General features: G+C 34.6%; 1 protein-coding gene across 2 annotated transcripts; it reads right to left on the bottom strand.

The window, feature by feature from the left end:
- Positions 1-12,012: 12,012 nt before the first annotated feature.
- LOC139894100 (inositol polyphosphate multikinase alpha-like) lies at positions 12,013-13,695 on the bottom strand. Of its 2 annotated transcripts, none has more exons than XM_071877301.1 (2): positions 13,583-13,695; positions 12,013-13,167 (listed from the first exon to the last, which is right to left on the bottom strand). In XM_071877301.1, the coding sequence occupies exon 2, from the start codon at positions 13,132-13,134 to the stop codon at positions 12,265-12,267; it is 870 nt and encodes a 289-aa protein (XP_071733402.1). In that variant the 5' UTR covers positions 13,135-13,167; positions 13,583-13,695; the 3' UTR covers positions 12,013-12,264. The 2 variants fall into 2 exon arrangements, with proteins under 2 accessions (XP_071733402.1, XP_071733403.1); XM_071877302.1 differs by having other exon boundaries at positions 13,603-13,658.
- Positions 13,696-26,893: the final 13,198 nt, after the last annotated feature.

Below are 26,893 nucleotides of genomic sequence, written 5' to 3'. Positions count from 1 at the left end.
TCAAAGTAAACACATCGTAACTTATAGATTTCCCAATGTGATATCTCCCATCTTTCGAACGAAAGCCTTTTATAAATCAAGGCATTCTTGGAACGTTCTTCGAATGTCTTACAAACTGATCTCGTCTTAAATAGTTGTGCCGAGGAATTCTGACCGACTCTAGACAAGATTTCATCAATCATGTCTCCGGGTAGGTCTCTTAAAATATTGGGTTGTCTATCCATTTTGTGTTTTTATACTGTAAAATAGACAAGAGTTAGATTCATAAAAAAATACTTATTAATACAAGCAATTTTTACATATATCATAAAGCATAAGCACACTATATTACATATATTACACCACACGAATACAACTATCTTATTCCGACTCGCTCGTTTCTTCTTCTTCGGTTTTGGTTCGTTTTGCCAAGTTTCTAGGGATATATGATGTTCCCCTAATACGAGCCGTCGTTTTCCACATTGGTTTAGAAAAACCTGGTGGTTTAGAGGTTCCCGGGTTATTGTCACAACTTAAGAAATACGGGTGTTGACGATACATATAAAGTTCATTGTGTTTGGAATAAAATTTCTCTATTTTTATGCCCTTTCTCTTATTGTTCTCTTTTGCCTTACTAAATTGTGTTGGGGTAATTTCTATAACATCATCGGAGTCCTTGTCGGGATCCGATTCATCGGAGAATTGGTAATCCTCCCAATACTTTGCTTCTTTGGCGGAAACACCATTGACCATAATTAACTTTGGTCGGTTGGTTGAGGATTTTCTTCTACTTAACCGTTTTATTATTTCCCCCACTGGTTCTATTTCTTCTTCCGGTTCCGATTCTTCTTCCGGTTCCGATTCTTCTTCCGGTTCCGACTCTTCTTCCGGTTCCTCTTCGGGAACTTGTGAATCAGTTCACGAATCATTCCAATTTACATTTGACTCTTCATTATTATTAGGTGAGTCAATGGGACTTGTTCTAGAGGTAGACATCTATCACATAATATCAAACACGTTAAGAGATTAATATATCACATAATATTCACATGTTAAAAATATATAGTTTCCAACAAAAATGTTAAGCAATTATTTTTAAAGAAAACACGGTCGAAGTCCAGACTCACTAATGCATCCTAACAAACTCGATAAGACACACTAATGCAAATTTTCTGGTTCTCTAAGACCAACGCTCGGATACCAACTGAAATGTCCCGTTCATATTGATTATAAACGTTCCATATTAATTGATTTCGTTGCAAGGTTTTGACCTCTATATGAGACATTTTTCAAAGACTGCATTCATTTTTAAAACAAACCATAACCTTTATTTTATCAATAAAGGTTTCAAATGCATTACGTAGATTATCAAATAATGATAATCTAAAATATACTGTTTACACACGACCATTACATAATGGTTTACAATAGAAATATATTACATCGACATATGTTTCTTGAATGCAGTTTTTACATAATATCATACAAACATGGACTCCAAATCTTGTCCTTATTTTAGTATGCAACAGCGGAAGCTCTTAATATTCACCTGAGAATAAACATGCTTTAAACGTCAACAAAAATGTTGGTGAGTTATAGGTTTAACCTATATATATCAAATCGTAACAATAGACCACAAGATTTCATATTTCAATATACATCCCATACATAGAGATAAAAATCATTCATATGGTGAACACCTGGTAACCGACATTAACAAGATGCATATATAAGAATATCCCCATCATTCTGGGACACCCTTCGGATATGATATAAATTTCAAAGTACTAAAGCATCCGGTACTTTGGATGGGGTTTGTTAGGCCCAATAGATCTATCTTTAGGATTCGCGTCAATTAGGGTGTCTGTTCCCTAATTCTTAGATTACCAGACTTAATAAAAAGGGGCATATTCGATTTCGATAATTCAACCATAGAATGTAGTTTCACGTACTTGTGTCTATTTTGTAAATCATTTATAAAACTTGCATGTATTCTCATCCCAAAAATATTAGATTTTAAAAGTGGGACTATAACTCACTTTCACAGATTTTTACTTCGTAGGGAAGTAAGACTTGGCCACTGGTCGATTCACGAACCTATAACAAATATGTACATATATGTCAAAGTATATTCAAAATATATTTACAACACTTTTAATACATTTTGATGTTTTAAGTTTATTAAGTCAGTTGTCCTCGTTAGTAACCTACAACTAGTTGTCCAACGTTAGATGTACAGAAAAAATTGATATATATTATCTTGAATCAATCCACGACCCAGTGTATACACGTCTCAGGCTAGATCACAACTCAAAGTATATATATTTTTTGGAATCAACCTCAACCCTGTATAGCTAACTCCCACATTACTACATATAGAGTGTCTATGGTTGTTCCAAATAATATATACACATGGGTCGATATGATATGTCAAAACATTTGCATACGTGTCTATGGTATCCCAAGATTAAATAATATATTAGAATACATGTATAATACAATATAAGTTAGCTAGGATATGATTAATATAGATTTGTTACCAATTTTCACGTTGCTACAACAAGAAAAATTATCCAATCTTGTTTTACCCATAACTTCTTCATTTTAAATCCGTTTTGAGTGAATCAAATTGCTATGGTTTCATATTGAACTCTATTTTATGAATCTAAATAGAAAAAGTATAGGTTTATAGTCAGAAATATAAGTTACAAGTCGTTTTTGTAAAGGTAGTCATTTCAGTCGAAAGAACGACGTCTAGATGACCATTTTAGAAAAATACTTCCACTTTGAGTTTAACCATGATTTTTGGATATAGTTTCATGTTCATAAGAAAAATCATTTTTCCAGAAGAAAAACTTTTAAATCAAATTTATCATAGTTTTTAATTAACTAACCCAAAACAGCCCGCGGTGTTACTACGACGGCGTATGTCCGGTTTTACAGTGTTCTTCATGTTTCCAGGTTTTAAATCATTAAGTTAGCATATCATATAGATATATAACATGTGTTTAGTTGATTTTAAAAGTCAAGTTAGAAGGATTAACTTTTGTTTGCGAACAAGTTTAGAATTAACTAAACTATGTTCTAGTGATTACAAGTTTAAACCTTCAAATAAGATAGCTTTATATGTATGAATCGAATGATGTTATGAACATCATTACTACCTCAAGTTTTCTGGATAAAGCTAATGGAAATGAGAAAAATGGATCTAGCTTCAAAGGATCCTTGGATGGCTTGAAAGTTCTTGAAGCGGAATCATGACACGAAAACAAGTTCAAGTAAGATTTCCACTCGAAATAAGATTGTTATAGTTATAGAAATTGAATCAAAGTTTGAATATGAGTATTACCTTGTATTATAAAGATATCTTACTGTAAATAATAAAGATTTCTTGAGGTTGGATGATCACACTACAAGATTGGAAGTAAGCTAGCAAACTTGGAAGTATTCTTGATTTTATGAAACTAGAACTTGTAGAATTTATGAAGAAAACTTAGAACTTGAAGATAGAACTTGAGAGAGATTAATTAAATGAAGAAAATTGAAGAATGAAAGTGTTTGTAGGTGTTTTTGATCGTTGGTATATGGATTAGATATAAAGGATGTGTAATTTTGTTTACATGTAAATAAGTCATGAATGATTACTCATATTTTTTAATTTTATGAGATATTTCATGCTAGTTGCCAAATGATGGTTCCCACATGTGTTAGGTGACTCACATGGGCTGCTAAGAGCTGATCATTGGAGTGTATATACCAATAGTACATACATCTAAAAGCTGTGTATTGTACGAGTACGAATACGGGTGCATACGAGTAGAATTGTTGATGAAACTGAACGAGGATGTAATTGTAAGCATTTTTGTTAAGTAGAAGTATTTTTATAAGTGTCTTGAAGTCTTTCAAAAGTGTATGAATACATATTAAAACACTACATGTATATACATTTAACTGAGTCGTTAAGTCATCGTTAGTCGTTACATGTAAGTGTTGTTTTGAAACCTTTAGGTTAACGATCTTGTTAAATGTTGTTAACCCATTGTTTATTAAATCAAATGAGATGTTAAATTATTACATTATCATGATATCATGATGTATTAATATATATTAATATGATATATATACATTAAATGTCGTTACAACGATAATCGTTACATATATGTCTCGTTTCAAAATCATTAAGTTAGTAGTCTTGTTTTTACATATGTAGTTCATTGTTAATATACTTAATGATATGTTTACTTATCATAATATCATGTTAACTATATATATATCCATATATATGTCATCATATAGTTTTTAAAAGTTTTAACGTTCGTGAATCGCCGGTCAACTTGGGTGGTCAATTGTCTATATGAAACCTATTTCAATTAATCAAGTCTTTCCAAGTTTGATTGCTTAACATGTTGGAAACATTTAATCATGTAAATATCAATTTCATTTAATATATAAAAACATGGAAAATTTCAGGTCACTACATCAACGAGTTGTACACTTGAAGCTACAAGCATCAAGGATGAGAACCGTGATGAGCATCAAGCACCAAGAACCCCACCGGAGCACTTGTTACTATTTTTCGGGATCTGATCAGATTCCTGGATTTCTGGAAAATTGATTTTCAGTTAGTTCATTTCGAGTAGATGACTTTTCGTTTAGGACTCAACTTAATCTGACATACGGTTTAGGATTTATAGCCCTCCGAAAGTCACTACGCCGTTGTAACGTTGTGCTGAAATTTCTGACCTACTCGTACTTAAACCGTCGCCACGGTCAAACGAAGACGAGTTTGGTTCTGGAAATTGGTCAGCAACTATAGGACTCCCATACGGAGCCATAGCCACTGATTTCGTGTCTTTTCGATTTACGTAGAGGCCGTAGCAGCTGATCAAAGTCAGCCTATTGTTTCGACCTCTATACTTGTTAAACTTACTTAGCTTTTACGATGATGAATGATGATGATGATGATGACACTTAAACTTATTTTATTCACTTTTACACTTATAAGGATAACATACTGACCTAGTAATCTTTGACTTAGGTTGACTACCTTTCGGACCGACTTACTACTTGCATACTTTCATTATCGACTTTACCGCTCTTATCACTGTGAGTTATAGCATCCCTTTTTACTTTAACTATTTTGGGACTAAGAATACATGCGCTTTTTATGTTTTACATACTAGGCACGAGTACTTAAACTTTATATATGTGTGGGTGATATAACGACACAAATTTTCCCCTTAGCTCGGTAACGTTTAACAATTGGTTTTTGAATCGGTAGACGCGAATCTTAGATATGGATCCATAGAGTTTGACATCTCAACTCGGGCTAGTTGCGCTAGCATTTAACGGGTGTTTAATACTTCTTAAACATACGCACTCTCCAAGTGTACTTTTAGGGGGTAATATTACATTAAGTTAGTTACCGGGTGCCCACGGATAAGCATATACTTTATCATACTGATTTGAAATACTGATTTGAAACGCTGGTTTGAAGCACTGAAATCTCGTGGCCTACAATACATTACTGATTACAGACAAACTATAGCTTACCAACATTCGTGTTGACTTTTTAAGCATGTATTTCTCAGGTGCTTAGACGTTGTTGCTTCCGCTGTTAGACTTGCTATCTTGGTGTTATAGATTTGCTGTTACGGACCTGCTGTGTTAGATTTCCGCTGCATTACTTAGAGATGTCTCAATCATGGAACTTTTATGTTGCATTCGTAACTTACGTTATTTTCAAACAATGGCTTTGTGATGACCTTTGGGTCATATACTTGTGTAAACGCTTCTATTCATAGTAAGCACATTATCTTTTGTAAACGCTATCTTTTTATGAATGCAAAACTGGTTTTCAAACAACATATAGTGTTTGACCTTGTAATGACCCTGTTGTTGATGATCCGTACACGATGGTTTTGTACGGGGCGTCACACATTTTATTTATCGTCATTTACTTTACGCCTTAAATTAAGTTATTTGTATATTTAATATTTAATATTTTACATTAGGTTTTAATTGTGACTTAAGACATAAAATTGACAAACCGGTCATTAAACGGTAAAAACCCCTTTTTATAATAATAATACTTATATATATATATATAGTTGTTAAAAATATAGTACGTAATCGCTAGCTCCGTGTGGAATGAACCGGACTTACTAAAAACTATACTACTCTACGATTAGGTACACTGCCTATAGTGTTGTAGCAAGGTTTAAGTATATCCCATCTATATAAATAAATAACTTGTGTAAAATTGTATCGTATTTAATAGTATTTCGCAATAAAAATATAACTATTTCGTATACACCTCGCAACACATCAATCAAACCATTAAGCACCCAGTTGGAATTGCTGACAACCTACCCATTCAAGTGGGTAATTTAACCTTTCTAGGCGAATTTATTGTCATTGACATAGAAGAGGACTCAAACATTCCTCTAATTTTAGGTCGACCATTCTTAGCGTCCACCGGGGCATTAATTGATGTAAAAGAGGGTAGAATGAAACTTAGTAATGGTGAAAAATCGATCACCTTTGTGATTCGAAAGTCTAAATCTTCACCAACCAAAACCGTTGAACCAATAAAAACGATTGGTGAGAAACATATTGTTTTACCAACTCCAACGGTAGTTCTTAACAATAATAAAACGCCTAAGTGTGGGGAAGATGAAGTAACACCTAATGATGACCTGATAACAAAGAACCCCGTTATTGATACGAAATTAAATGACCCCGTTATTAACAGTTCAGTGAAGAAACTTATTAAATGGATTCGCGATGCTAGAACCAAGGGGAACTTTAAGTTATGTAACCGGTTAGTATCCAATCTGTCGCCTAAATAAAAGGCGAAACTAGTTGAATTTGTGGATATTACACAGGAATCCGACCAATGGCTTAAAGCAAAAGTCACAGATATGCAAGTTGATTATGGTCCAAGAGAAATTGACGATAAAGTTAATCACAATTTCGACACCACAGCTACCTAAGTGTGGGGAGATTCAAATGTCCTAAAAAGAAAATGCTGTCTAGAGTTAGTTGTTCTGTTCTCGTGTAGTTCCGAGAATGGAATCCGATTGGTCTTTTCCACTAGCAGACACTAAAGAACTAGTTTTCTCCTCCCATTCTGAATTTTTTTTGTTTTGTAGGTATTGTATGAAATTAATACGCTTTTTAAATTTAAGTTTTCCGTGAATTTAAAAACAAAATTTACTTTATTTCATTAAGTTTAAAAAATAATTTCTAAAATTCATCGTCAGTTAAACACTAGGTCATAGAACCGAAATTACTTTACTCAAGGACGGGGCGAAAAATTTTGTTATCATTATTTTAATATTATTGATCTAAAGTATGCCAAAAATATTATATGAACGTGGGGTTATATATCAAACTTCAAAAATATGTATATATATATATGTATATATATATATATATGTATATATATATATATATGTGTGTGTGTGTGTGTGTGCGTGTGTTTGTATTTTATGCTATGTATATATATATATGTTTGTATTTTATGCTATGTACAAAACAGGGTAAAACAGCGCACTTTCAAAAACTGGCATTAAGTTCAGCAAAAGCTACTAATTTTAACGGCAAGACATAAAATATCAAATGTGATATAAAACAATATGTTTGCAAACTCGGTATTTTTAATCATTTTTCTACTTTAATCACCTTCATGAATTTAAAATTTTTACTGATTTCTTGCAAATGAGGGCATTGCAAAATCTTAAGTGTGGGAAGGGATTAAATTCTTTCGGTTTAAACATTTAATTTATACTTGGTTTAATTGCCAAATTCTGTGAAAATTTGAAAAATTTTCAACTAAATGAATTCAAAATCATGTTTATACATATTTATGAACGATAAAACTAGGTGTTAATACCGAAATTATTGTTACCTCGGAAAGGACATAAATTGAGAAACAACCCAAAACGCTTGAATTCATTTAAAATGTAATAGAAGAGAATAAAAAGGCAAAGAAAAAAATAAATAAAAGTTAAGTGTGGGAAGAATTTACCAAGTTCTTTAAAACATATATCACATATTTGTGTACAAGATTATTGCAGGTACTTTTGTTTTAGACTAAATTAGCTGTTTTACCCAGTATATTTTAATATATTTGAAAGAAAGATGGATCTACACGATGAATCAATTCCATCATTAAAAGGAAGTAAAGTCTTCAGAAAAAGACACGCGCTTCTTGATTTAGGTCAGGAAATTGTCGTCCAGACCAGCTGTAGGTTGACGAAAAATCTAGAAAAGTCATCTCTAAAATCAGCAGGAAATCCACGGACCTCAGCATCAAACAGGGTCGCCAAGTGGTCAGACTTATCCTAACCATGAGAGGATCTGTCTCGTAAAATGGGGAGGACGCCGTGCAAATTAGCTTGATAAGACTAATGAATCAGACTCCCGGAAAGGATAATCTCCTTAAAAAATTAAAAATCAGCATTTAAGCCTGATATTACTCAAACCTTGAGATTGACCTTAAAGATTGAGAATTACAAACTCATGGAATTCGATGATATCTAAACTCGAGCTTGAACGAGAAAATATTTTGATCAAATTAAAACCGATTTGTTTTCTAAAAACCTATTTTCAATGCGTTCATTACCATTGAACGTAAAATCCTGAGAATTCATCAGAATTCATTAGGTCACCTGAATCAAATCGGGTGTCAACCGTAAGAACGGTGGTTGCATAGCATGGTCGAAGACAGGACCTTGTGCCAGACCGAAAAATTATAGGGTGATCTTTACTATTGCTCCTACAAAGGATAGTAATTGCATCCAATACGTTTTGGACCATGATCATCTGCATGTCATTAGACATTGCCTTAACAGTTGCTTGTTCAACGCTTTCCTTTACAACCGGACGGTAGTTTACCGAAAGGTAATATACGGAGCAAGTATAATGGACGTGTTCTTTCCTAATACAAGGTTAGCAAGTGGGTGACACAAAACCGTAAAGTTTTGAGCTAAAATTTTCAAATATGAAACCCACAAAACCCACAAAAACATTTTGCAAACACCGGTGAAGGGTTATTCCGAAAAACTTATCTAGGGTAAAAGCTAGAATGAATTTTCAAAAGATCAAATGTTTTCATAAAGATCCAATTTCCTTAAAGGATCTAAATTTTTATAAGTCATGTGGGACTGTAAACCACATCGTTACTATCATTGTTCATACCGTCGTACGAAAATCACTGATATATAAAGTGTGAGAATAAAAAAGTGATTCGAGTGAAGTTTGTTTTATTTCAAGTTCTGTATTGCTTGAGGACAAGCAACGCTCAAGTGTGGGGATATTTGATAGTGCTCCAAATGAACATATATTTAGGCGCAATATCCTTTCAATATGTAAAGTTTTCAGTCGTAATTGTTTTATTTTCAAGTAATATTCGTTTAAATAAATAAGTGAGAAGACAAAAGAAGAAAACAAAGATTTGAAGACGCAAACGTCCAAAATGCTCAAACTTACAAGTTAAACTCCAAGTGGTTCAATTTATTGATGAATAACGTCTAAATATTGATAAGAGTACAAGCCGCAGAACGCAAAGTACAAGATATCTAAATGTACAAAAGGACGTTCAAAAATCCGGAACCGAGGCATGAACCAACTATCAACGTACAAGTCAACGTACCTAAAATTACAAGTCAACTATGCACAAGAATATAATATAATATATATAAAATTATATAAAATTATATATATTATATTATATATTAAAATATAACAGCAGCCGCCACGTTTTGAACTCAATTGGAGCTGGACAGGCTGGCCATGCAATCGCATAGCCAGGAAGAGTAAAAATCATGCGCTCGCATGAGCTACAGAAATTGGCCAAGTCTATAAATAGACATCAATTCTGCCGAGTTCAGGGCACCTCTTCACACTCTTCTTTCTTTCTTTCTTTCTATAATCTATATTTATATTTATTATTTATAATATTAAGTTTAAGTTAAGTTTAATAATAATTGGGTTATGGTAAGAAATATTTTACGGGTTTTAAGACGAAACTATGTCCGTGTAACGCTACGCTATTAATAATCACTGTAAGCTATGTTCTTCCTTTTTAAATTAATGTCTTGTAACTAAGTTATTATTATGCTTATTTAAGTCGAAGTAATCATGATGTTGGACTAAATATCAAGACGAGGTTATTAAACTTTGGACCATAATTAGGGTTTGGCCAAAAGACCGACACTTGTGGACATTGGACTATGGACTATTAATAGATGTGGGGTATTGTCTAATTGAATGACAACTCTTTGGAGTCTGTCGAACCTATCTTCAAATTAGTTAATCTAATAATTATTAAATGATTACAAATATCCTATTTAATGACGTTTATACGGAACCTTTTACAATCATTTAATTAATCAATTGGGTTGGGTAATTTATTATTCATTTTGGCCAAGTGGATGAATTAATATATCATGGATTAATTAAAACACGGGTGGATTACATACAAGGGTAATTGGTGTAATTGTTAACAAAGTATTAAAACCTTGGATTACACGCAGTCGATAACCTGATGTAATTAACACAGTATTAAAACCTTGTTACAGTCTAAATCCCTAATTAGTTGGAATATTTGACTTCGGGTATAAGGTTAATTTGACGAGCATTTTATAATTATGACCGATGGACTATTATGGGTAAAAATCAGATAGGTTTCAAATAAATCCGGGACAAGGGACAATTAACCCAGAGTAATAAATTAAAATCAAAACGTCAAACATCATGATTACGAAAGTTTAAATAAACATAATTCTTTTATTGTATTTCTCATCGTACTTTTGATTATTGTCATTTTAATTATTGTCATTTTATTATTCGCAATTTTATATATCGTCATTTAAATATTGTTATTTATTTTACGCACTTTAATTATTGTCATTTATTTTTACGCTTAACTTAAAATCGATAAACCAGTCATTAAACGGTAAAACCCCCCTTTTATATATTATTATTATTACTATATATAATTATATGTATTTTGTATAAATATAGTTTTATAAAAATATAGTACTTAATCAACTAGCTCCATGTGGAACGAACCGGACTTACTAAAAACTACACTACTCTACGATTAGGTACACTGCCTATATGCTATAAGTGTTGTATGTTGTAGCAAGGTTTAGGTATATCCCATCCGTAAATTAATTAAAACTTGTATTATATTTCGTAGTATTTCGTAGTAAAAATAATAGTATTTCGTACACCTCCGCTGCACACATCAACACTTGTCTACTATGACAATGTTAGTACGGTTTACATGTCTGGCAATCCGGTTCAACATCAGCGAACGAAACACATCGAGATAGACACACTTTGTTCGAGACCTTGTGATGAAGGGCCACGTTCGTGTCCTTCATGTTCCTTCTCGCTACCAGTACGCAGACATCTTCACCAAAGGTCTCCCTACAGCACTCTTTGACGAGTTTCGATCCAGTTTAAGCGTTCGCCCTGCTCCCGCTACAACTGCGGGGGGATGTTAGACATACATATTTACTATATATTCAACCCATTTGTATTACTAGCTCATGTTCTATAAGGGCCCATTATTATATCTAGTCCATTAGGTTTGTGCCTTCATGGCTATTTATATGGGTTGTATTGCTATGTATCGATCATCAGACATTTTCAATAATATTCAATATATCACGTTTACATTTTACAGTTAAAAAGTGTTGATTTTAGTTTATTTGTAGTGAATTATGTTGTAAATATAGCAGGTCAAAATGGGTTGTTTTAAATGGGCGGAAATGATTAAATCAAGAGAAAATTAAAGCTTGGTGAGTGCACTCCGCGCATAGAAGGCTGTAATTGAACAGAAAAATGATGAAAAACAAGGTGCGCTCCGCGCATACTTGGTGTGCATTGAATAATTTTTTTTTCTTGTCATTTTTCGGATTTTGGTTTATGGCCGTTTCACGGTAAATCATTGTAAACAGATTAACACATTTGTGAGGAAGCAAATAATACGAGTTGGTTTATAACAATGTGTTGTTAATATTACTATGACTAAACTAAAACGGATAAGTTACATGTCTTTCATAGTATAATATACAGGGTAACCTACACGAGTATAATTTATCTTTCCATTTCAACTCTTAATACATATATAATCGATGACACTTATCACCGTACTCGCAGTAACTGCCATGGGTAAATTTTAGTAACATAGATGTTAACATTTCTTGAATCTTGAATTGCTTTATATAGTTTGTTTATGTAGCATATATCAGGGATAAATTGCAACTTCTATCGACCATCTCCATGACAGGTTATATGATCTTGATGATCTTCAAGTACCTCCGAAATGAAGTTTATCAAAGAACATAATCCACCTAAGAAGTTATGATCAATCACACCTCCACCCTCACTAACATGAGCAAAATCAATAAGCTTCACTTGCGCGTTTGAACTCGCCCCTTTTAAAGCCAACCCCTTTTCAAACACAAAAAGAATTGAACACGCACAAAAATGGTAAACACTTTGATCTTCAAACCATGCCTTGAGCTCCAACAATTGGGCCAAAATCCCATTATCCCCACCATACACATCCAACGCCAAACCACGGTCCAAGCCCGAACCATCTACACGCGGGTCAAAAGACACAAATCTCCTAAAAAGCATCTTCACATGGTCCACACTACTTTTAAGTACAAGATCTCTTTGAGGTTTATAAAACCCTGCCTCTTCGTTAATGTAAACTTGCAAGCCCGATATTCTGAACCCTAATCGAGCGCTAGTAGTTTCAAGGTCTCTTTTTAAGCATTTCGTAATGTAGTCATCAGAAGCATCCGGGCCCCATGTTCTAGCCCCAATTTTGATGTCCATAATAGTGGGATTGGTACACGATGAAACGAGATCTTGTAATACAATGTGAGGGTGCTCGGATCCATCAGACGCCTTCATAACTTTTGTGCCATAGAAGATAGGGAAAAATTTACGAATATTATCAGGAATATTTGTGTTGGACGCGAATTGTTGATAAAAGGTTACTTCATCGGACCCGCGATCATCACCTTGTAGAGGCTTGTAAAAATGACCTGCATCGTCGATAAGGGGTCCACGGGTCCCGTTACTGGCATGGTGTCCAGCAACTTGGTGAGATGGGATCTTAAGCATTTTTAAAAATAAGTTTCGAAGATTAACAAATACCTGTAGAAAAAAATCAAGTTTTGTTATTTAAAGGTTAGTGTTGAAACTAGCATTAAAGAATGCAGCTGTGATTGACAAAAAGAAATAAAGGAAATGCAACTATACTTGAACGCTAACATAATAGATTTTATATTTAGATTTAGATTTAAATTTAGATTTAGGTTATCATTAAGAGAAATTTACTTTAAAAAGGCAAAAAAAGGATATACTCATGCATTGATTTATACACTATTAATTTACAAAATATATATCATTAGCTATATATATCAAGAAACTAAACTACTGGAACTTGTTGGCATAGCCCATCGGTTCTTCCATGTTCTTTGAGTCATAAGATACGGAGAGGTCATGGGATCGATCCTTAGGAATAACATGATTGACGTTAAAAAAAAAAAGAAAAAAAAAAAAACAGTACCTGAAAATAGACACAGATACCTGATTTAGGAAATGCAGCTCACGCTTTATTTCTGAGATTTTGTTATGGGAATGAAGGTCATTTAATACTGATAGATTGTAGATTTGTGTTTCAGCCCCTCTACTTTTTCAAATATACAAAATTTTGATATTTTTTAGATTCTTTTTCTTCTTGTTACACATAGAAAGCAACACGCAAAATTTCAAAATTAATCAAAGTATTGTTTCTCTGATTTAAGCCAGAGTTATTAAAAAAAAAATCTACTACATAAAGTACAAAATGATTCTTTAGCCCACAGCAAATCAAAAGTTAAAACCACTTGTTTTTATTCCATTTTTATTCCCGAAGGAGAAGTGACAACAAGTCTCAAGCCTTTTCTTATTTTGGAAATTAAAATAGAATATTATATAGCTTGTTTTTTTTTTTTTTTTTTTTTTTTTTTTTTACAAAAAAACGAATACTATATTCGCCGTTAAAAAAAACGAATACTATATGAACGTGACCTTTATCGAATAATTAAAATTCCAAACCGGAACAGACAGAAAACCAGACAGGCTCAAAACAAGTAACGTCACATTACGAGGTAACTCCAACCAAGCCTAACTATAACAAAAAACTACGACAAAGCTAACATAAACATGAAACCAAAGGCTAGCACCAAACACATACGCGAAGAAAGATAACCTAAAAAAGCCGTAAAACAACTAAAACGTAAAAAAATAAAAATAAAAATAAAATAAAATCTGGTAGACCTTTTCCGTTCCGTTCATCCGGATGGTTTGTGAATCCGTCAACTTTGTCGATGTGGACACCTTTACCTTTTCGAGATTTGAAGAAGAACTTCCGATTAAGGAACCGGCAACGCATGGAGGAATCAACCCTTTATCCGCTAAATAACTTTTGAATCGCTTCACCGCAATCTAAATACTCAACATGGTCTTTAAGCGTAGCCCCTTTCGCGAAGAAGAACTTGGTTTGTTGAGAAACCCATTTAAACTCTTGAAGTGAGTTCATTGATGCTAGTACTCGGGTTTATTGTTGTTGTTGGTGGGTTTTGGGTTGGAAACTGACTTGGCCATGATTTAGGATTTGTAAGTGGGTTTAATCACTAGGTTTAGTGATTATGGAAGTGTTGGAACCCATTTGGGGGTGTTTGGTTGATTAATTTTAAAATGAGTCAAAATTAGGGTTATGGGTGATTTTGAGAATATTAAGTGTTTAACACTTACGATTGGGTTTAATTGGCGTATTAGGACCATTGTCACTAGTGTTAGTGATTATTGGTTAGTTAGGGGGCGTTTCGTGCTTGGAAGTGCAATTGGTCGAAATTGCACTAAGTGTCATTTTGAGTTGGTTTGTAAATCCACTCTAAGCGTGTTACTTGTATTGTGATAATGGAATAGGTACTTTCCATTGACGTGTTGCGGATTTGTTCGGTGACATTCATCAAGACGACAAGGTGAGTGTTAATATCCTATGTGCATATGTATGTGTAGGATGGGTGCGGGTCGGGTGAAGTGGTTCGCGGTTATAGAGCTCACTTCACAAATAGGTGGATTTGATGGACTTGTGTAATAGATCCAATTGGCACGGTTGTGCGTTTTGGTTGACCACCTTTGGCGAGGTGCACATTTCGTGTGTACGTTATCACATGTGCTTGTGATGTAGATTATATAACCCCAATGGCGAAGGGTTGGTATTGAGTTGTGATTGGAGAAGTGGATCACGTGTGGATGCGGATTCACGATGACTCGTGTAGTTTGGTCATCTTATTAAGGTAGTGATCTCGTGTGGTTGCGGATTCACTAAGGCTCGTGTAGTTCGGCCAACCTCGATGTTGTTGTGGTAATGAAAATAGTAGTCTCGTGTGGGTGCGGATTTACTATGGCTCGTGTAGTTCGGCCAAATCTTCATTGTGGTAATTGACTTTTGTATTGGGTTAAGGGTTAACCTTGGGCGTTGTACGCTTCATTGTTATATATAGTTGTATCGTTGTGATGTAGCTAACCCTTCGGGTGAAGCTTGTTGGAGTTGTTCACATCGTCGTTGGTGAACTTACTTTGTTGACTTCTTAGCTTGTGTATAGCGATTGTACGGTGTGCTTAGATTAGCTTGCCTTATACTTGGATGCTCCGGTATGTGTTATTTGATTATTTGTGTGGCGTGTCCATTTTATGCATATATATGCATGTAGTATATTCTCACTCACTAAGCGTTAGCTTACCCTCTCGTTGTTTACATTTTTATAGATTTGCATGGATGCGGTGGCTCGGGTAAGCGTGGGAACTAGTGGACTCGCGTAGGTTGCTTTAGAAGACGTGCTTTTGGATTGATTAGGATTAGGTAGCGTATCCCTAATCGTCATGCTCGGTCTTTATTTTGTGTTAAAAATCATGTGGTCATAAATTTGTGTTTTGTACGAAAGTCGTAAAACGGCCGATGTGGGCCCGGTGTCGTAAAACTTATTTTATTATTGAAACGTGTTAGTTTTAACTATTATTAAATGTTGTGAAAACCGTTTCATCTAAAAGTGTCGGAAAGTGGGAGGTCATTAATCGAAAAATGGAAATTTTGGACAGCAAGCTGCCAGGCTACGTGCGCGCCGCGCACATATGGGGCCGCGCACCCCTTCTGTATAAAAAAAAAATTTATGTTGCATATTCGGTTGGATAACGGGTTGGGTCGTTACAAGTGGTATCAGAGCATGATCTAAGGAATTTAGGCGACTTGAGATAGGTGCCTAGACTTAGACTTGAATTGTGTGTGCTTATTTGTTGCGGGACTTGTAGGATTACGGGTCGGAACGGGAATTTGGTTAGTGTCCTAGTTTATGGGTGGACTAACGTTTATATTAATATGCGGACATTATTAATATATTTTTTGTTTGTGTTGGGTTATATCATCGAGCAAAGCGGTCGTGGTACTAACGAGTGGATACGGTGTGTACGCGTAATAATGATTAGCTACCATTTTTACAAGTGCAGACGTATGATTGTGCTCGTTCGTTGCTTAATCGATTGCTTTCTTTAAAATGAAGACGGAAGATGGATGCGGAACGAGTGAGCCTATTCACGAGGGGAAGGATGAGTTAACGTTAAGGATTGAGGCTGTGTTTGAACAATATGTCTCGGTTTTCACCGACAAGGTTAGGGAAGTAACCAAGGAGTTGGTTGAAGGACGAATAACGGAAATGGTCCGAGTTCGAGACCAAGTGACTAAAGTCGTAAGGGAAGATTTGAAAAGAGGTTTCCCAAACCTCGAGGTAGTGATGTTGAAGAAGTACTTGCAAGGTTAGAGTCACATGGTGCTCATGGTAAGAGGGCATGAAGTACGCCTGAAGGCGTCGGGAATGTGAAGAAGAAGAGTAAGAAGGGTTACAGGCCTACGTGCTTTAAGTGTGGAGAACGGGGTTATTTGGCACAAGATTGTACGGTTGTGCCTTTAGGCTCGATCATGTGTTTTATTTGCCGGATGGAGGGACACCGAAAGTCAGAGTGTTCTAAATCGCATGACGATCAGGTTAGGAGGTTAGAGCGTGAATACATGATGGGTAGTGGAGCACGGAAGCCCAACAACGCTACATCAGGTACTTTTAGTACGAAATTATATGTTGTTCGTTTGTAATAACATGCGGTGTGTACGTAAGTATTAGCTAAACTTTATTCTCCGTTGGAGATAATTCGTAGCGAGCAGGCGGTTTACGTTTATAGTTTTGGTTTGCACTCAGTAGAGTGTATAAGTGGTGTGTTGTGCCTTGACTCTATGGTACGAATCTTCGGGTGCTTCGACACTTGTTTGGTATAGGGTCGTTAAGCTCGTTCGAGTGAGACCCTTAAGGTTTCGTTTGCGTTGTACGTATTGTTGTTATGGGTGACATTCCTAATGGAATTACCCCATGGTGATGTTTGGATTGACGGACGAAGGGCGTAAGACTTGGTGCAAGCAAGCATTCCTTAGTATTCGTGAGAACGTTTCTAACAAGCCATGGAAACGGGCTTTGGTATTCGGGTGTTAGAGCGTGTTCGCTTTCGAGTTGAAGTTGATGAGCCATAAGGTTCGTCGGGTGGATGAAACCCTTGAGATCAAGTGTTTGATCTAGATGAATGTTGGTAATGGAGTCTATGAGACGCAACGTTAGGTGCCTCTTTCATACCTACTAGCATGGTATTCGACTCCGATGGTGTTACGGTTACATTGAACATAGGATACGACAAGAAACCCTTAGGTGTTCGAGTGATGGGGTGGAAGTTACAAACGATAGCAACTCGATGATTGCTAGGGTGATACTCGTACGGTTTAGTAAGTGCTTCGGTTGAAGTAGCAAAGGATAATCCGAAATCCTTCGTATGCTCAAGGTTGGAGCAAGGTTTGGTGACGTGCATGTTATGTGATGCAAGACGGGTGAACCTCGTCTCTCTTTTAGGAATTATGATAATGCGATTGGCGCATTAGTGGTTGGATTAGTGGTCACTCTTTCCGTGAGAGTAAGCATGTGGTTATCGTCGGAATATATTGTTGGAGACGAATTCGTGAGAATTCAAGGACTATGACCAATGAGGATATTGATTGTGTATGTTGATGAGTGGTCTTTCCGCGGGATACTATTATTTCAACGATGTGTTTACGGAACGGAGTTCTAAGTGGGGGAGTTTGTACTCTCGCGTGAAGATGTTCTAGTGTGTTGTTATGGGACGATGCTCGTATAGATTCGAAGCTAGTGTTGAGACCTACGTTGGTCAATGGTGGTAAAGGTACGATTGGGAATAAATTGTACTTATGATAGTGGATTTAAAATTATCACCAAGGTGCGGTGAATCTCATTGAGAGATAAATGGATGTGTTTGACGAGCAAGGTGAAATCCCTCAGATAAGGGATGTGCGTGTCAGATTTTCTTTTAAAGGATTATTGTTTTTGCCTATGTACGATATAGGTGGTTTCTTGCTCAATTGTGATGGTGATGTGCTCACGTACGTATAATGCATGTGCAAAGATTCCAAGTGAGTGGAACGTTTCTAAGTATGTGTATGTACTTGTTGTTCAGGATGAATGGTTAGTGAATTTCAGTTAGGATCCACTATAGTGTAGCAGTGCGCGATGTTGCACTACTCGATGTTTGAGGCCAAAAGAGCGTATGTGATGGGTGGGTTATGGCCGTTGCCTCGGTTCGCTAACTTCACCCTAGGGGAAGTGTTATATCGGTATGATATAACGTTATCGGAATGGGAGTACCATTCATGTATTGAGATTTTGGGAAGTGAGACGCGTGTAGTTCAGATTCACAATGACACGTGTGGATGCGGTCATTCTATTGAGGAGTGAATCACGTGTGGATGCGGATTCACGATGACGCGTGTAGTTCGGTCATCTTATTGTGGAAGTGAGTCTCGTGTAGTTCGGTTTCACAATGACACGTGTGGATGCGGTCATTATATTGAGAAAGTGAGTCTCGCGTAGTTCGGATTCACAATGACGCGTGTGGATGCGGTCATTCTATTGGGATAGTGACTCTCGTGTAGTTCGGATTCACTAGGGCGCGTGTAGTTCGGTCAATCCCGATTGTTGTTGCGGTGGAGGTAGTGAGTCGCGTGTGGTGCGGATTCACTAAGGCGCGTGTAGTTTTGGCCAGCCTTCATGTGGTTTGTGTTGAGAACTATTTTTCATTTTATATACACCAATGGTGGGGTGGCGAGGACCATGTTGTGTGATTAGTGATGCGATAGCCGTGTTTCACTCAGATGTTGTTACGGGTGTGACAATAGTCGATTTTGTACACCTTGGGATTTGTGTTGCCATAGTCTTCTTGGGCGCTATCGGTTTTAGTCGTTTGCTTATGATGTTACGATAGTTGCGTATTGGTCGTATTGCGCACTACAAGGGATGTTTAGTGATAAGTGTTATCCATAAGGATTCGCTTTTGTTCGGTCTTCGTCGTTTTGGTTATTGACCGTATGTTGGGACTTGGTTGCTTTTAGCATTATACTTGGCAAGGGTACGCTAAGGGTTGATATCTCGGTAAGAGATTGGTGGAGTTTTTTCCGATGGGAGGGATTGAGCAAGTTTTAGTGCTCGGATTTGCGGATTTGATAAATCACGGATGACAATTTTGTATTAAAGGTGATTCGTTGGGAAGAATTGCCTAGAGGAGTTGGAAGAACACGTGATGATTTCCATATATGCTAAGCGTTTGTAGTTACTTTCAGATGATTTGTGCATCGCATGTCTCGAAATGCGTGCAAGTGTGTCTTGGGTATGTAGGAATAATCTTCGAGTTTATGATAATTGTGGTAGAAGTCGGTTTGGAACGTATGTTTGAGGACCATTGAGTGTGGGTCCGGTTGGTTACGTGACGAGGATCCTGAGGACGTGATCGATTCTAAGTGGGGGAGAGTTGTATGACCCAAATATTTATTGTACATAGAGTAGAAATGATGTATTTAAGGTGTGTGAATGAAAGCACCCGTTCATATACATTAAAAATGATTCACAATAGTTGATTACATCGCGAGGTATTTGACCTCTATATGATACGTTTTACAAACATTGCATTCGTTTTTAAAAGACAAACTTTCTTTACATCTAAAATTGACGGCATGCATACCATTTCATATTACATCCAACTATAATTGACTTAATATTAATCTTGATGAACTTAACGACTCGAATGCAACGTCTTTCAAAGTATGTCATGAATGACTCCAAGTAATATCCTTAAAATGAGCTAATGCACAGCGGAAGATTTCTTTAATACCTGAGAATAAACATGCTTTAAAGTGTCAACCAAAAGGTTGGTGAGTTCATTAGTTTATCATAATCAATCATTTTCGTAATAGTAATAGACCACAAGATTTCATATACATAAACGTTTTAATAAAAATATTCTAAGTGGTTGAGCACTTGGTAACCATACTTAACATTTAATCAACGTCGCATATTCCCTTTATTATAAAATCTCACTACACTGTACCAAGTGTAGTCACTGAAACGAAGTACTGTGCAATCGTTGAATACTGCTCGTCCAGTCCGGTTAGGGTTGTCAGGCCCGATAGATCTATCAACAGGATTCGCGTTTACAATACCGCATGTAAATGGTAGTTACCAAGCTATTAGGGAAAAATATGCAAAGTGGTACAACTCAACGTAGAATATGTTTTTAGTACTTGTGTCTATTTCGTAAAGCATTCATAAAAGCAGCGCATGTATTCTCAGCCCAAAAATATATATTGCAAAAGCAATTAAAAAGGGAGCAAATGAAACTCACAATACTGTATTTTGTAGCAATTATGTATATGACGGCACTGAACAAGTGCAGGGGTTGTCTCGGATTCACGAACCTATATTAAGTATATATATTTATATGTTGGTCAATATCTGTCTAACAATTTAGGTCAAGTCGTAGTGTATCACAATTCTAATGCTCGAGACCGACATGCAAAAGTCAACAAAAGTCAACTTGACCCAAAATGACTTCCAAAATCTATACATGTTTATTATATAACTTATATATAGTCGTTTTATATATTTAAATATATTTATGAGATCTTATTATACTAAATAATACAAGTAATTTATTAATAAATAAAAATTTATATTTAAATTCATATATGATAAAAATATACTTTTATATATCTCAAGTAATAAAATTTATAAAATTCACTTAATATCATAAAAATATAGTGGTATGTATTATTAATTTAATTATATTACGTGTGGTAAAAATATCTTTGTACGCCTATTTATTTGATAAAATAATATTGATAATAATAATAATAATAAAAATAATAAAATGATAGTTTCAATAAAAATATTAATTTTTAGTAATAAAGATAATTTTAGTAATAACATCAACTGATAACAATTATAATAATCGTTTTGATAATAATATTAAAATTAATAATAATTCAGTTGACCATATCTTTTAATCCGTTCATATAACCCACACGATTTCTAAATGAAAAGTTATTAATTTTTCTTTAGCTTTTCAACGACATGCATATCATATACCTTATCTCAGTAGCATATGTATCAAATTCGTGATTTATCATAAACTATTTAACGACGAAACTAAGCATACAAACATGCATAATCATATATACTCGAGCACTAGTCAGAGATACACTATTAATATATAAAAGATAAGATATGAATGCTCACGTATCAATATTGTGATTCAATATTGCAGGAAAGTACGTAGACGCTACGAAAATGATAAACTTTAGGTTGACCTCACGAGCAATACCCTCGAACAATACCCATAACCTCCATAGCTATAACCCATAATTTTCTTAGCTCTATCCTGTTTGAAAACTTATTTTGAAATCATCTGAATATAACTCCGTCGTAGTATTTTATGTATACTAATAATATCTTGAAATAACACTAAGTAAATATATATATGTAATTCGATTGAGAGAGTTTAGAGAAATATATTTTCAAGTTTCTATGAAATAATGAAACCTATTGAATTCTATTTATAATAGATTTTTGAATTATTAAAGTGAATTATTAAAGTATGAATTATTAAAGTGAATTATTAAAGTATGAATTATTAAAGTGAATTATTAAAGTATGAATTATTAAAGTGAATTATTAAAGTATGAATTATTAAAGTGAATTATTAAAGTGTGAATTATTAAAGTGAATTATTAAAGTGAATTATTAAAGTTAAAGTATTTACACTCCACGCTCTTACTTATAGATCACTTTACCATTTTCTGAATATTGTCAAAAAGAATAGATTTCTTAAATTACAGTGGACCTCATAACATTGGCCCGTAATCATATCATAATGTATCTGATAATTCAATCATTTGATATTATCTCTTAATTCTGTCCATAAATATATCGAAACAAATACGTTCATGTAAAGTATCATATATCTAATACTTTGTTAATGTTTTCAGTTAATATTATATATTATATATACATATCTATATACACATAATTGTTCGTGAATCGTCGAACACGGTCAAAGGGTAATTGATTACATGAATGTAGTTCCAAACTTTTTGAGATTCAACATTACAAATTCTGCTTATCGTGTCGGAAACATATATAGGTTAGGTTTAAATTTGGTCGGAAATTTCCGGGTCGTCACAGTACCTACCCGTTAAAGAAATTTCGTCCCGAAATTTGATCGAGGTCGTCATGGCTAACCATAAAAATGTTTTCATGACGGATGTGTGTTGATAGATAGAATTTTATTACCATAGAGTAATATGGATAAATTGATCCGATTACTTGAAGCGTATGAGTGAAGCTATCACAAAATAGTGGAATGAGGAAAATAAGTTTCGTCATCATTTTTGACGTAGTCATGGTTGAATTCCGGAATTCAAGGGATTCAAAAAAAAAATCTTGGAAATCTATAAGATCTATTTCTTCTAAATTTAAAGAAATTAGGATCTTTTTAATTAAATGCGATGATCTGTCCCGATTACTACGTCTGATATTTCCCTTATATATTTACCTTTTCTATTCCATTAGTTTTTACCACTTCTATACCCAATTCCAATTTCAAAAGATTGTGAAAATGCTTAATCCAGTTCTAATCCTTGTCCTTATCCTTACTATCGCAACAATCATTCTCCTTTTCCAACTTCCACCGGAGGAATCTGTTTTCTTCTACTTCGCCCTTGAGGGTAATAGTGTTTTTAATTCTCCCGTGTCTTTATGTTGCGATAAACATTGATATACACGGTTTGTAATTTATGTATTGTTATTGGACTTTATATTATCATTTACATTTCGGAGTTTCATACTTTTGTTGTCTCTTCCCGGCTTTAAGTCAAGCGAATAATGGTCCAGAATTAGTAGGTATGAAGTTTTGGATGAACATAGTTAATATTCTAAGAAGGAAATCGTAATAGTACGATCTTGATTTGGCAAATTACCAGAATATCCAGAAAGATAGAACTATCAAGAAGATATATTCTTAATATGTTTGGAGATTTGGTAGAATGTAAGAGTCGTGTAAATGGCACATGATGATGGTATGTTCTGTGAATCATCACGTTCCATTAGAAACTCAGCATGAATTACTGTAATATAATCACGTTGATCAAGTGTCATTATATTATACTAACTCATGCTTCAGTTCCCAACACTACTTCAAAACATTCATATTTGAATTTTTTTCAGAATTTAGAAACCAACACAGTTTCTTTTATGTTGCAGATATTATGGAGAGATAAATGATCTCAGATAAGAATAGTTGTGAAAATATCTCCAGAAATATGGAGAATATGTATAATGAGAGATACGAAGATATCTTATAATATTTAAGATAAGATGATGATGAAGAATAAGGTCCGCAAAGGTTTAGAGTCAGGAGCAAGGTATTCGTTAATGACTTCGTCAGAAACAGAATCATCAAGATTCTTTAAATACAGACTTTGGTCCTTGTATTTGTCCTTAGTCTCCTTCACGGTCTGCTCAATCCATTGTTCAGTACCAACTCTTCTCTTTTTCTGGGCTTTACCAGCACATTATTCTTTGTCATCAAACTTTTGACTGTTAAAGTCATTTACAGTTTCTGCTGCTTCATTAGCATTTCGAGAACTAATTCACAATTTGAGATGTTTTTCAGAAACTTCACATTCGAAGTATGTAAGTTTAGTAGATAGGCGTTATATGTATATATATAACTATTGAAGTAGAAACGCTGTGAGATTTCAAAATATCGATTGATGATTTTCAGTAATTGGTATGACAATTCTTGTTGCAAGATGCGGATGAGTAAGAGATGGAGTTTCAATGAATAAGTATAGTGACTTTTTGAAGAGGTTTAAGTCGAAGGTTAATGAAGTTGTTGATAAGTTTACTGCTAATGTGGTGAGATATGAAAGGTTCCCCAGTAACGATGGTGAAAGGGCAGCGTATCTATCGAAGTTATAATAAAATTAGTTTTACTGAAAAGTCAAAGTTGACTTGTTGGAGCTGTGACAAAACTGGCTACTTTGAAAAGAATCGTAAGGTTGTTTTTGCTAATAAATGCTAAAGAATTCAACGCGGGTACGTGTTAAACTATGACTTTGGGTTCGAGAGTTATTCAGGTACAAGACTTCGGGTAATGTGTGATTGGATCATCATCTTGATTGTTCCTTATTTGAAGTGTCTTCCGAAATTTCGAAGCGTTTTTAAATGCAGCTTGTCATTGTCAATATCCAAAGGATAAATTTGTCATAAATCTCGATTGATTCTCGTATCCTTTTGAGTGTTACAATTAAAAGTGATGTTCTATCACAGTTTTGAAGTCAAAGTATAGCTTTGAAAAAATGTAAGGATCTAAGAGTGATGGTTTTGCTTATATCTCGAGTTGCATTCTGAGATTTCAAAAATTAGAATAGGTGATTGAATTTGAATGAGTATGGTTATTTTGATTTCTTATAAAAGAAGGTATACTGTTGTGAAAATAGGGAGTATAGTTGATGATTTACTGAATTAGAATCGAAGAATGTAATATATTAATTGTGCATTTATATATCTCTCGGGTATTACCTACCCGTTAAAAAAATGTCACAAATAATATTTTGAACAAGAATTTTTCATTACAGTCTTTATGAAAATATATGTATGTATATTTTCTTCAGATATAATATAGATTTAATGAGTTAATATCATATTAAGCTCATTTCATTTTCGGATTGGATTAGTAAAGAATAATCTCTAAAACATTAGAGATTACATAATCTTCGCGGAGTATTTCGCTAATGTAATCAATACTTCAATATTTATTCTTATAGATATTTCCTTAGTGAATTATGCTGATGCTCATAGAACTCTTGCTAACTTCACAAGATACAAATGTTGTTTTCCAGTAAGTTTCGAGTACATTGAAGATGAAAGTGTAAAATCAAACATTTTATTGAATGATACACTTGGTTTATTATGAAACCGAATTCATTTAATTGAATCAAAGATTGTAGTTACGATGGTTAGGTTGTTAACGAAGGATGTACATCATAGCATATTAGTAATATGAATTTAACTGAGCAGTATCTACCCTTTTTCAATTCATATTCAATAGCTTAATACGAAAGATTTTTATAGTTTCAGCATTCATATATATAAAATATATATATATATATAAAATATATATATATATATATATATATATATATATATATATATATATAATTTCTTCAGAAGAATGAGTTAATACTTCATAACTCATTGATACAAAATACTCGTTGTTGATCAATGATGACGTCCACGGCGATTCTTGAACTGACGGAACTTGTGATGTTATAGTTGCTGCTAGTGCTGATGATGCTGACAGTACTGACGGTGATGGTGGTGCTGACGATATTGTTGATGCTGATGATACTGCCGGTAACTGCTGGTGATGCTGCTGAAGCTTGTGGTATTGATTGCGATGTGGATGTTACTGGCGGTATTGGTTATGCTGCTGGTGCTGCTGATGGTGTTTGTAATCCTTGCACCATGTGTCCCAAAGCCACTACTCAGGCGCGAAGTTCGTTAATTTCTGCTAGTACACTGGGATGATTGGCGGTTGGAATGAGCGGATGAATAAGATTCGCAATATGGGATAGTATATAATCATGACGAGATACTCTAGCAATGAGTGAGAAAATGGTGTCTCGAATAGGTTCGCCGGTAAGTGCTTCAGGTTTATCGCCAAGAGGGCAATGTGGTGGATGGAAGGGATGACCTTCTTCTTGTCTCCAATGGTTGAGTTGACTACAGACACATCCCCAATTCATCCAAAATAGATGATGGGAAATTGGTTGATCCATTCCGGTGATGCTACTTTCGAAGCTCAGGTAGATATCCATATCGGAATAGCTGTCGGAATCTGAGGAATTCGAACTGGTTGAGGGATCCATCTCGTAGGATCAGGGAAAGAATTTTTTGTATGAAATAGATTGTAGAATTTAGATTTGGTATTCTTCAATTACATAATTTGCATATGTATATATAATACCAAAATTCCATAAATTACGGAGAATCTTTGAAAAGATGTCAGCCAAAGTTCACAGTAATAGATGTGCTAAGATAAGAATCCGTCTATACACTATTATGCAATAAATGCAGGAAAATGCGTCTAGACTTAAGATGATAAGTAGGTAAATTCCTAAGGATGATAAGTAGATTATTTCCGACTAGAATTGATAAGCAAACTTTTTGACATGCAGACACGGTCGAAGTCCAGACTCACTAATGCATCTTAACAACTATCAGTTAGACACACTAATGCAAGACCTGTGAAAGGACCCGTCCTAATCCACCTGGACGAAGTCATCAACATTTGGTCCCATTGCGATGATCGGCTCCAAGTAATGTCCTTATAT

This window comes from Rutidosis leptorrhynchoides, chromosome 2, assembly GCF_046630445.1.
Source record: "Rutidosis leptorrhynchoides isolate AG116_Rl617_1_P2 chromosome 2, CSIRO_AGI_Rlap_v1, whole genome shotgun sequence".
NCBI lineage: Eukaryota > Viridiplantae > Streptophyta > Magnoliopsida > Asterales > Asteraceae > Rutidosis > Rutidosis leptorrhynchoides.
Note: the sequence above shows the minus strand (reverse complement) of the source record. Positions and strands in the feature narration are given on the sequence as shown.